Source organism: Muscardinus avellanarius (assembly GCF_963383645.1).
Source record: "Muscardinus avellanarius genome assembly, chromosome: 17".
Lineage (NCBI taxonomy): Eukaryota > Metazoa > Chordata > Mammalia > Rodentia > Gliridae > Muscardinus > Muscardinus avellanarius.
In genome coordinates this window covers 54,963,203-54,975,654 of record NC_137803.1, presented here as the reverse complement: position 1 = coordinate 54,975,654, position 12,452 = coordinate 54,963,203, and the positions used below count along the sequence as shown (strand labels likewise).

Sequence of the window (12,452 nt, the reverse complement as noted above, 5' to 3'; positions counted from 1 at the left end):
CCACCATGCTGTCCCCAGTCTGATCTCCTTTATTCTGTGATAGTTTCCACATATTTTTTGTTTTTTTGTTTTTGCAGATCTGGGGATGGAACCCAGGGGCGTTCAACCTCCAAAGTACACTCCCTACCCAGTTTTTTATTCTTTATTTTAAAACAGGGTTTCACTAAGTTGCTGAGAGCCTCACTAAGTAGTGATCCTCCTGTTGCAGTCTCCCAAGCACTGGTACTACAGGCCCGGTTAGTTTTTTATTTTGAAATAGGTTCTCGCTAGGTTGCTGAGTTTCTCACTAAATTGTGGAGGCTGTCCTCAAACCTGACATCCTCCTGTTTCAGTGTCCAAAGTACTACGATCACAGGCATGCGCCACCATGCCTGAACTCTAATCTTTTATGGCTTCTTTTATTCATAAATATTGGGTGCATTTGATGGTGTCCTACATGTCTGTGAGGCTCTCTGTTCATTTCTTTTCTCTTTTATTTGTATTATTTTTTCTGTGTATGTGTGCTCCTAGAGATTGACCTCAGCAGCTTGAGCATACTAGGAAAGCACAGCTGTCTTTTTTTTTTTTTTTTTCGGGTCTGGAGAATATGCAGGGGCATTCGACCTCCGGGCTACACCCCCTGCCCTATTTTTATTCTTTATTTTGAAAAGGGTCTCACAAAGTTGTGGAGGGCCTCACTAAGCAGCTGAGGCTGGCTGTCTACAAACTGCGATCCTCCCATCTCAGCCTTGCGAGTGCTGGGATTACAAGCGTGCACCACCATGCCTGGCTCACAGCCGTCTATTTTCTTTTTGTTCCCCAGCCTTAATAATCTCAATCAACCTGCCTTCAGATTCCTGGGTTCTTCTGAACTGTCCATGAGCCTCTTACATGAACTTCATTTATTGTTCTTTCCAAACTCAGACTTTGTATTGGGTTCTCCTTTTATTATCTGTCTCTAATGATATTCTCCACTTGAAGTACTCGCATACTCCTTCGCATAAACTTTGCTTTCCATCAGTTCTCTGAATATACTTAAAATAGCTGATTTAAATTTTTTATAAAAAGTCCAGTGTCTCAGCTTCTGTTGGTACTGAGATTGAACCCAGAGGTATTCTACCTTTGAGCTACACTCCCAGCCCGATTTTATTTCTTATTTGGAAACGGTCTTGCTAGGTTGATAAGAGTCTCACTAATTGCTTAAGTTGTCCTTGAATCTGCGATCCTCTTGTCTCAGCCTTCCAAGTATTGGGATTACAGGTGTGTACCACAACGTCTAGCCAGTTTGTAATTTTTTTTGAGAACCAAATGTTTATTTATTTATTTATTTATTTTATTTTATTTTTGTAGTACTGGGGATTGAACCCAGGGCATTCTACCTCTGAGTTACACTTCCAACCTATTTTATTCTTTATTTTATTTTTTGGTACTGGGGTTAAATCCAGGGGCATTCTACCTCTAAGTTTCATTCACTCTTGGCATTATTTTATTTTTTATTTTGAAACAGTTGCAGAGAGCCTCACTAAGTTGTGGAGGCTGTTTGAGAACCTGTGATCCTCCTGTCTCAGTCTCCTAAAATGCTGGGATTTTGAAGTACACTACCATTTACTGTTTTGTTTTTGGTTGTTTTTGTTTGTTTCCGTTACTGGGGATTGAACCCAGGGGCATTCTCCCTCCGAGCTATACCCTAGCCCAATTTTTTATTCTTTATTTGATAAAGGGTCTCACTGAGTTACAGAGGACCTCACTAAGTCGCTGAGGCTGGCAGAAAACCTGCTATCCTCTTGTCTCAGCCTCCCAAGTACTGGGATTGTAAGTGTGCCCCACCATGCCTGGCTGACACTTTATTTTTGGTACTGAGAGCTAGAAACAGTGGTGCATTCCTGTAATGCCAGTACATGGGTGGCTGAGACAGGAGAATTGCAGGTTCCAGCCTAAGCAACTTTTGGTACTAGGGATTGAACTCAGGACATTCTAGTTCTGAGCTATACCCAGGGGTTTTTTTTTTTTTTTTTTTTTTTTTTGCTTTTATTGGTGCATTATAGGCTCACATAATGTAGATGATGTTGACAGTGGCATACATGCGCACAGTGCTTGGTGCCTCTCCTCCACCTCCCCATTTCCCTCCCTCCCAATACCAAGTGTCCAGATTAACAATGTTATATTCACGTGTATACACATGGTTGCAGGTAGCATTTCCATTAATGAACCTCAGTCATCCTCCTTCTCTACCCTTCTTCCTGGATCCACTGGGGGTCGCCTCCGTTATCTGGAGTCTCTCTGCTATCCCATTGCTCCCTAGCTCGCACATATTAGAGAGAACATATGTCCCTTCTCTTGCTGTGCTTGGCTGATCTCACTTAATACTGAAGTTCTCCAGGTCCTTTGATCTTATACATGATGTCGTTTCATTCTGCTTTATTGCTGAGTATAATTCTCATAATTTTGTAGACCATTCATCTGTTGATGGACACCTAGGTTGATTCCATAGTTTGGCTATTGTGAATTGTGCTGCTATGAACATGGGTATGCATATGTTACTGTACTCTGATTTCAGCCCCTTTGGAAAGATACCCAGGAGTGGTATAGCCGGATCATATGGTGGATCCATCCCCAGTTTTGTAAGGAATCTCCATGCCGATCTCCATAGTGGCTGAACTAATTTGCACTCCCTCCAACAGTGTAGGAAAGTTCCTATTTCCCTACATCCTCGCCAGCATTTGTTGTTATTTGACATCTTTATGCTTGCCAGTCTGATTGGGGTTAGATAGAATCTCAGTATAGTTTTGATTTGCATCTCCCTGATGGCTAATGATGTTGAACATTTTTTTTTAATGTATCTATTGGCCATTTGTATCTCTTCTTTGATGAAGTGTCTATTTAATTCAGTTGCCCATTTCTCTCTCTCTCTCTCTCTCTCTCTCTCTCTCTCCTCTCTCTCCTCTCTCTCCTCTCTCTCCTCTCTCTCTCTCGTTACTGGGGATGGAACCAGGGGCATTCTACCTCTGAGCTACATCCCCCAGCCCTATTTTTTGTTCTTTATTTTGAAACAGGGTCTCACTGAGTTGCAAAGGGCCTCACTAAGTAGCTGAAGCTATTCACGAACCATGATCCTCCAGTCTCAGCTTCCTGAATGCTGGAATACAAGCGTGCGCCACCATCCCCGGCCAGTTGCCCATTTCTTGATTGGGTTGTTTGTTTTGCTAGTGTAAAGTCTTCTGAGCTCTTTGTGTATGTTGGATATTAACCCTCTAATCAGAGGGGTCGCCGGTAAAGATCTTCCATTCGGTAGGCTTTCTCTTTAGATTGTTGATGATTTACTTTGATGAACAGATCATTTTAGTTTGATGCCATCTCACTTGTTACTTCTTGTTTTAATTTCCTGAGCTTTCGAGGTCTTACTGAGGAAGTGACTGCCTATGCCTATATGATGTAGTGTTGAACCTATGCCATTCTCTAATCGCTTCACAGTCTCTAGTCTTTGATCCATTTCGAGTTGATTCTTGTGCAGGATGAGAGGTAAAGATTTAGTTCCAATTTTCTATAAATAGATAGCCAGTTCTCCTAGCACCATTTGTTGAAAAGGCTGTCTATTCTCCAGTGTATGCATTTGGCCCCTTTGTCAAAGATCAGTTGACTATAAGTGTGTGTGTTTGTTTCTGTATCTTCTCTTCTTTTCCATTGGTCTGTGTTCCTGTTTTTGTTCCAGGAGCATACAATTTTATTTACTATATAGCTCTGTAGTATAATTTGAAGTCAGGAATTGTGATGCCTCCAGAGATTTTTTTTTTTTTTTTTTGGGTGCTGAAAATGGAACCCAGGGGCCTTCTACCTCTGAGCTACCCCCAGCCCCATTTTATTTTTTATTTTGAAACAGATTTTCATTAAGTTTCAGAGGGCCGCAACAAGTTGCTGAGGCCATGAACCTGCGATCCTCATGTCTCAGCTTCCCATGTAGTGGGATTACAAGTATGTGCCACTATGCCCAGCTCCCCCAGTCCTTTTTATTTTAAATCAGAGTTTCACCAAATTGTTGGGGTTCACGCTAAATTGCTGAGGCTGGCCTCGAACCTGTGATCCTCCTCTCATAACTTCCCAAGTATTGGGATTACAGGTATACCTCACTGCACTTGGCTGAAACAGGCATTTCATTTTATTTTGATTAATAAAATAATTAAATCAGCTAAGTTGCTGAAGCTAATTTTATTTTATTTTTTTGTGGGTCTGGGAATGGAACTCAGGGGCATTTGACCCCAAGCTACACCCCCTGCCCTATTTTTTATTCTTTATTTTGAAACCAGGTCTCACTGAGTTGCAGAGGGCCTCACTAAGTAGCTGAGGCTGTCCACAAACCGTGATCCTCAGGTCTCAGCCTCCCGAATGCTGGGATTACAAGCGTGCGCCACCACGCCCGGCTTTGAAGCTAATTTTAAACCCATGATTCTCATTCTCAGTCTCCCAAGTAGTGACATTAAAGGCACGTGCCCCCATGCCTAGCTTGTTTTGCTTTGTTTTTGCAATGTTAAGGATCTGTTCCAGAGCTTCACACATGATAGGTAAGAGTTCCACCACTGAGCTACATCCTGATTAGTATATTTTTAATGTTCTGGCAAGCAGTGTTTTTGTTTTGTTGTTTTGTTTGTTTGTTTGCAGTACAGGGGATGGAACCTGGGGCATTCTACCTCCGAGCTAACCCCAGCCTGGCTTTTTTATTCTTTATTTTGAAACAGAGTCGCTGAGTTGCAGAGTCTCACTGAATAGCTGAGGCTGTCCTCAGATTGTGAGCCCCTGCTTCAGCCTCCCAAATGCTGGGATTACAAGTTTGTGCCACCACGCCTGGCTCTTGGCAAGCAGTGTACAGCTCAACCTTAGTTTCACTTTTGCTTACACAGAATATCAAAGTCAAGGCCTTCTTTAGTTCTTTCGTGTGTGTCTGTGTGTGTGGGCGTGTGTGTGTATAAAATCTCCCTGCAAATGAGTGTAAACCTTAATTTTCATGAGTATGCTGGAGTTTTTAAAAACTAATATGTTGCCCTCATTCTTTTAACTTTTCATTGTGCTTTTTCTTTGGGGGGGGGGTGGTACTAGGGAGTGAACCCCAGCAGCTTTCTACCTTTGAGCTTTACCCTAGCCCTTTTTAGTTTTTGTTTTGAAATGGGAGTCTCTCTCTGTTACTGCCCACTGGACTCAAACTTTCAGGCTTCCTCTTGTCTCAGCCACATGTCTGTGACTGGGATTACAGGTATGTATCACTGAGCATGGCTATGTATTGCCTACACCTGTGTAGCCTGAACCTGTCAAGATAGAGGCTATTACATGACACCAGGAGATTTTCTCACTATTATAATTATTGCTTTAGAGCATAACTGAATTTGGAAGCTGGAACATGAGTGTAGTATATTGTGTTGATTTAATTATCCATAGAGGAGAGAAGAGATGGGAGTTGGCTAGCTGGATCACTGTGGCTCGTATCGGGACAGCGCTGCTTTTTCTACTTTTCATCTTGTTCAGCAGCAGTTCAAAGGCTCTTAAACCCCAGCACAAATTTCCCTAAGTCTTTTAAAGAAAAGGCTGTATGTCTTCATTATTTTTCTGTAGATTAGGATGAACTTCCATATATGTATTTATGTTTGCACCATAAGCATCTTCTCTAATTTGGTCATTTTGTTGTGTTTTGGCAGATTGATTCCAAGGGCTGTAATAGGAATTGGTAGCCATGTGTCAGTTTTGGACCTTTCCCATGTTAGTGGGGTTCCCTCCTTGATAGATGTAAGAAATGGGATTAAAATAAACGTGTAAACTTACTGTGCCTTATTTCTTGCTAGTTTGTTTTAGTTTCTTTTTCTAACTTGTTTATTTCTCTTGTTCTATGAGCTGGGCGTGGTGGCACATGCTTGTAATCCCAGCATTTGGGAGGCTGAGGCGGGAGGTTCCGGGTTCGAGACCAGCCTCTTAGTGAGGCTCTTTGCAACTCAGACCCTGTTTCAAAAATAAAGAATAAAAGCCAGGCGTGGTGGTGCACGCTTGTAATCCCCGCGCTTGGGAGGCGGAGACAGGAGGATCGCGCAGATTGGTAGCCAGCCGTGCTGGCTTAAGAGACCCTGTTTCAAAAATATAAAGTAGGTCTGGGAGTGTAGCCCAGAGGTAGAAGGGCTTCCAGGAACCCCAATACCACCAATAAATAAATAAATAAATAAATAAATAAATAAATAAATAAATAAATAAATAAATAAAACAAAAATAAAGAATAAAAAATACGGCTGGGGGTGTAACTCGGAGATAGAATGCCCCTTGGGTTCCATCCTTAGTACAGCAAAAAAAAAAAAAAAAAGAAAGATATTTCTCTTGTTCTTTTTTCTTACTTTAGATACTTCTTATGTTTTGTTTCCATGAAAATTTTGCTTTTTTTCAATAAATCAACTGCTTTGTTTCATAGAGATGAAAAGTTCCCTCATTTTTATTGTATGAACAATGTGAATATTTTCCTTTTTTTTTTTTTTTTTTTTTTTTGTCGGTACTGGGGATGGAACCCAGGGGCTTTCTACCTCCGGGCTACACTCCCAGACCTATTTTATATTTTTATTTGGAAACAGGGTCTCTTAAGCCAGCATGGCTGGCTTCGAACCTGCGTGATCCTCCTGTCTCCGCCTCCCAAGCGCGGGGATTACAAGCGTGCGCCACCACGCCTGGCCTAGAATATGAATATATTCTAAAATTATTTTTTCTGTCTTTATTGCTGTGTTGTAATCATACATCATGATAAAGATTAGAGTGATGGGACATTCATGTACACAGCACTTGGTGAGCTCCTTCCCTTCTCCCTCCCCTTCTCCATACAGGATATGGAGATTGGTGGTGATGAATTTGTCTCTGCATAGTATCAACTGAGAGTTTCCTTCACCACATTTCTCTCCCCCACCTCCCTCTCTTAGCCCCTCCACACTCCATTAGGGTTTCTCGTGAGTCCTTTTGTATCCCAATTTGTTTCTAGCTGCCTCATATGAGAGAAAACATACAACCCTTCATTTTGGGGTCCAGCTTATCTATCTCATGTAACGGTATTCTCTAGATCCATACGTTTTCCAGCAAATGACTTAAATTTGTTTTTATTGTTGAATATAATTCTACTATGTATATCCATTCATCTGTTGATGGACACCGAGTCTGATTCCATAATTTGGCTATTGTGCATTGTGTTGCTATAAACATAGATGCACATATATTATTATGATATTCTGGCATCAGTCCCTTTGGAAAAATGCCCAGGAGTGGTGTAGCTGGATCATATGGTAGTTCCATTTCTAATCTTCTGAGAAACCTCTACACTAATCTCCAAAGTGGTTTTACAAATTTGCAGCCCCACCAACAGTGTTTAAAGGTTCCTTTTTCTCCACATTCTTGCCAGCATTTATTATTGTTTGTATTTTTGATGACTGCCATTCTAATTGGGGTTAGGTAGAGTCTGAGTGTAATTTTGATTTGTATCTCTCTGATTGCTAATATGTCGAACATTTTAAAATATACTTATTGGCTATATGTATATTTAAAATATACTTATTGGCTATATGTTTTTAGTTCATTTGCCCTTTATTTTTTTTCCAGTACTGGGGATGGAACCCAGGGGCATTCTACCTCCAAGCTACACCCCCCAGCCCTATTTTTTATTCTTTATTTTGAACCCAGTCTCACTGAGTTGCAAAGGGCCTCACTAAGTAGTAGCTGAGACTGTCCTGGAGCCCTGATCCTCCTGTCTCAGTTTCCCAAACGCCGGTATCACAAGTGTGTGCCACCACACCCAGCTTGCGCGTTTTTTTATTGAGTTTTATTTTCAGTGTTAAATTTTCAAAGTTCTTTGTATATTCTAGTTATTAGTCTTCTGTCAAAGGAATAGTTTGCAAAGATCTCCCATTTTGTTGGCTGTCTTTTAAGATTCTTGGTGGTTTTCTTTGCTGCACAGAAGATTTTAAATTTAATGCCATCCCATTATTCTCATTTTAGTTTCTTGTGCTTTGGGATCTTATTGAGGAAGCATCAACTAGTGCCTCTATGTGGGAGTGCTGGTCCTATGCCCTTTTCTAGTAATTGCAAAGTCTCTGGTCTTATTTCCAGGTCTTTGATATATCTTGAGTTGATTCTTGTGTAGGATGAGAGGTTGAGATTTAATTCCTTTTTTCTGCAAATGGATAACCAGTTTTCCCAACTCCATGTCTGAAAAGACTGTCTTTTCTCCAGCGTTTGCTCTTGGCACCTTTGTCAAGTCAGTTGGTTGTAGTTTGTGGGTTTGTTTCTGAATCCTCTATTTTGTTCCATTGTCTCTGTGTCTGTTTTTGGACCAATACCATGCCGTTTTTACTCTTTCTCTGTGGTTAGTTTGAAATCAGGTATTGTACCTCCTGCATGGCTCTTGTTGCTAAGAATTGCTTTGGCTGTTCTGGGTTTTTGCTTTTTTCATATTCATTTAAGACCGATTTTTCTAGCTCTGTGAGGAATAACATTGGAATTTTAATAGGGATTGCATTGTATCTGTAGATAATTTTGGGGGATTGAATCCAGGGGTATTCTACTTTTGAGCTACACCCCCAGCCCTATTTTTTATTCTTTATTTTGAAACAGGATCTCACTAAATTACTAAGGCTGGCCATGAACCTGCAATTCTCCTTTCTCAGCCTCCCTAGTACTGGGATTATAAGCTTGAGTAATCAAGCCTGGCTACCATGAGCTTTGAACTTATCATGATACATAGAAATGAGAGTCTCTCGTTCTTATCCCAATAATTCTTCAAGAAGTATTTTAACAAATTGTATTTTATTATTATTATTTTACTGATTTATTTTTTGTGGTACTGGGGGTGGAACCCGGGGGCTTTTCTACCTCTGGGCTATACTCCCACACCTATTTTATACTTTATTTGGAAACAGGGTCTCACTAATTTGCTGAGAGACTCACTAAGTAGCTGAGGCTGGCTTGGAACCTGTGCGATTCTCCCGTCTCAGTCTCCCAAGCGCTGGGATTACAAGCGTGCACCATCATGCCTGGCTCTAACAAATTTTATAGTAGCAAATATTTTGAACTGAATGTTCTAGAGGAATAAAAATATGTAAGGCTTAGAATTTTTAAAAAAAAATTGTATTTATTTATTTTAATGGTACTAGGGGTGGAACCAAAAAAAATTCTACCTCCAAGCCAAAACCCCATCTCGATTTTTTATTCTTTATTTTGAAATAGGGTCTTACTGAGTTGCAAAGGGCCTCACTGAGTAGCTGAGGCTGTCTGTGAACCGTGATCCTCCTGTCAGCCTCCCAAGCACTAGGACTACAAGCGTGCACCATGCCTGGCTAGGATTAGTGTGCTGCCGTTGGCTCTGATTCTCTCACCTTCAAATTAGGGTGCGATTGGCTTAGAGACCATTTTCTGAAAGCACTAAAAAAATTTCATTTGTCACTTAAGTAAATTGTTTAAAACCACAGTATTAATGTTATGTTTTGTTTTAGTGATCATTCAGGGTATGTTCGTCCAGTACCGGTGCCCCGCAGTTTAAATAGTGATATTTCCTATTTTGGTGTTGGTGGCAAGCAGGCTGTTTTCTTTGTTGGACAATCAGCCAGAGTAAGTAAAAAAATTTCTTAAAAATGAAAGTTGATCAATATAGTTTGAGGTTGACTCGTGTAAGTATTAGGAATTTTTAAAATATTCTTTTTTAATATTTGACAGATGATAAGCAAACCTGCAGATTCCCAGGATGTTCATGAGCTTGTACTTTCTAAAGAAGATTTTGAGAAGAAGGAAAAAAATAAGGAGGCAATATATAGTGGATATATTAGAAACAGAAAGGTACAGTGTATTTTAACTCATAATTGTAAACATTCCTTTGAACAGATGATGGAGTAGAATTCTGCTTCTGATTTACAACAAAATGCCATTGTTCTTTTAAAAACTTGAAGATAGGTCAGTCATGGTGGCCCATTCCTGTAATCCCAGCATTTGGGAAGCTGAGACTGGAAGATCGCAGTTCATGGACAGCCTCAGCTACTTAGTGAGGCCCCTTGCAACTCAGTGAGACCCTATTTCAAAAATAAAGAATAGTCGGGTGTGGTGGTGCACGCTTGTAATCCCCGTGCTTGGGAGGCTAAGACAAGAGGATCGTGCAAGTTCAAAGCTAGCCTCAGCTGGCTTAAGAGACCCTGTTTCCAGATAAAATATAAAAAAATAGGTCTGGGAGTATAGCCCAAGGGTAGAAAGCCCCTGGGTTCCATCCCCAGTACCACAAAAACAACAACAAAAAAGAATAAAAAATTAGGGCTAGGGGTGTCACTCAGTGGTAGAATGCGCCTGTGTTCCATCCCCAGTACTGCAAATAAATAAGTAAGTAAATAAATAAATAAATAAACTTAAAGGTAATGAAATTTTCTGAATGGGTTAATATATTTTTTTATTTTTTTTTAGTCACATGAGTAGCAAAAATGATCATTTATTCACTTTTTAGGCTGAAATTCTCTCTCTCTCTCTTTTTTTTTTCGTGGTATTGGGGTTCCCAGACCTATTTTTTTTTATATTTTTAAAACAGGGTCTCTTACGCCAGCGCGGCTGGCTTCAAACCTGCGCGATCCTCCTGTCTCCGCCTCCCAAGCGCGGGGATTACAAGCGTGCGCCACCACGCCCGGCTTCTTTTTTTTTTGATACTGGGGATTGAACCCAGGGGCATTCTGCCTCCAAACTACACCCCCAGTTCTATTTTTTCTTTCTTTGTTTCTTCTTTCTTTCTCTTTCTCTCTTCCTCCCTTCTCTCTCTTTTTCTCTCTCTTCCCTCCCTTCCTCCCTTCCTTCCTTCCTTTGTACTGGGGGTGGAACCCAGGGGCTTTTCTACCTTCAGGTTGTACTCTCAGACCTATTTTATACTTTATTTGGAAACAGGGTCTCACTAAGTTGCTGAGAGCCTCACTCAGTAGCTGAGGCTGGCTTTGAACCTGTGCGATCCTCCTGTCTCAGCCTCCCAAGCGCTGGGATTACAAGCATGTGCTGCCATGCCTAGCCTTATTCCTTATTTTGAAACAGGTCTCACTGAGTTGCAAAGGACCTCACTAAGTAGCTGAGGCTGGCTGCGAACCACGATCCTCCTATTTCAGCCTCCCAAATGCTGGGATTTAAGTGTGCGCCACTGTGCCCTGCTAGGCTGAAATTCTTTATGCAATAAGTTGTCTCACAAAACTTACTAAGGGGTGATGAATATCAACTTGACTCATCCAGCATACCTATTTATAGTTCCATGTAGACATCCTTCCCTGGTGATCCAGAAATGGTACACTGAAATCAAATACTGTCTGTAAACCTTGCGTATGTTTTCTCCTCACTACCCTTTTTCATTAATGGCCAAACAGTTAGGATTGGTAGTTCTTTGTATTTAATAATTCACCACATTTGTTTGTCTGTTGATTTACTTATTTATTGCAGAACTGAAGATTGAACCAGGGCCATGAACCTGCGATTCTCTTGTCTCAGCCTTTCTAGTGCTGGGATTATTTGCCTGCACAACCATGCCCAGCTCCATTTAATTGCTTTTTTTTTTTTTTTTTTTGTGGTACTAAGGATGGAACTCAGGGGCATTCTACCTCCAACCTTTACCCTCAACCTTATTTTTTATTCTTTATTTTGAAGGCCTCATTATAAGTAGCTGAGGCTGTCTGCAAACCACCATCCTTTTGTCAGGCTCCCAAGTATTGGATTTACGAGCGTGGGCTACCATGCCTAGCTTCATTTTATTGTTTTCAATAATTGTTCCTTTCATCTGCCTTCTCTTTTACTCATTTCCTACTGCTGTAATTCAGTCTTTTCATACTTGCCTTTCGTGTGTGTGTGTGTGTGTGTGTGTGTGTGTGTGTGTGTGTGTGTGTGTGACACAGACAGACAGACAGACAGACAGAAATAGAGACATAAAGAGGCTGGGGGTTGAACCTGTGGATCGAACCTGTGTGCCTGGCTTGGGTTTTTATTTTTTTTTACTAATACATGCTTATTTTAAAATTTCAATTTAAAGCCGGGTGTGGTGGTGCATGCTTGTAATTCCAGCATTTGGGAGACTGAGACAGGAGGATAGCGGACAGCCTCCGCTACTTAGGCCCTTTGTAACTCCGTGAGACCCTGTTTTAAAGTAAAAATAAAAAATAGGGCTGGAGGTGTAGCTCAGAGGTAGAATGCCCCTGGATTTGCTTAACAAAAGATTGCTTGAAGAGTGTATAGGAACATAAACAGAATATATGCACACATGTATATTTATTCTTAGCACATAGACTCTTACGTGAGAAGTTTGTAATTCTTCATGTCTCTCCCACCAGATCTTTGCATCCTCTGAAAGTGAACTGGTACCCAGGATGATTTTATATTCTTTTAAACACTGTGTTTGTGTTAAATCAACTTGGTCCAGGCTGCCCCCTAGTGTTCTTAATCTTGGAGGCTTAAGTATTTGTCCTAAGTGGCAG

General features: G+C 40.8%; 1 protein-coding gene across 1 annotated transcript in view; it reads left to right on the top strand.

Annotated features, from left to right (window-relative positions):
* Positions 1-12,452, top strand: part of SMCHD1 (structural maintenance of chromosomes flexible hinge domain containing 1) — a gene marked incomplete at both ends in the record, with an annotated part of 136,390 nt that overhangs the window by 25,142 nt on the left and 98,796 nt on the right. The window contains 2 exons of the mRNA XM_080714285.1: positions 9,471-9,585; positions 9,691-9,810. Of these exons, the coding sequence (XP_080570411.1) occupies positions 9,471-9,585; positions 9,691-9,810 (235 nt within the window). The remainder of the gene's footprint in view (positions 1-9,470; positions 9,586-9,690; positions 9,811-12,452) is intronic.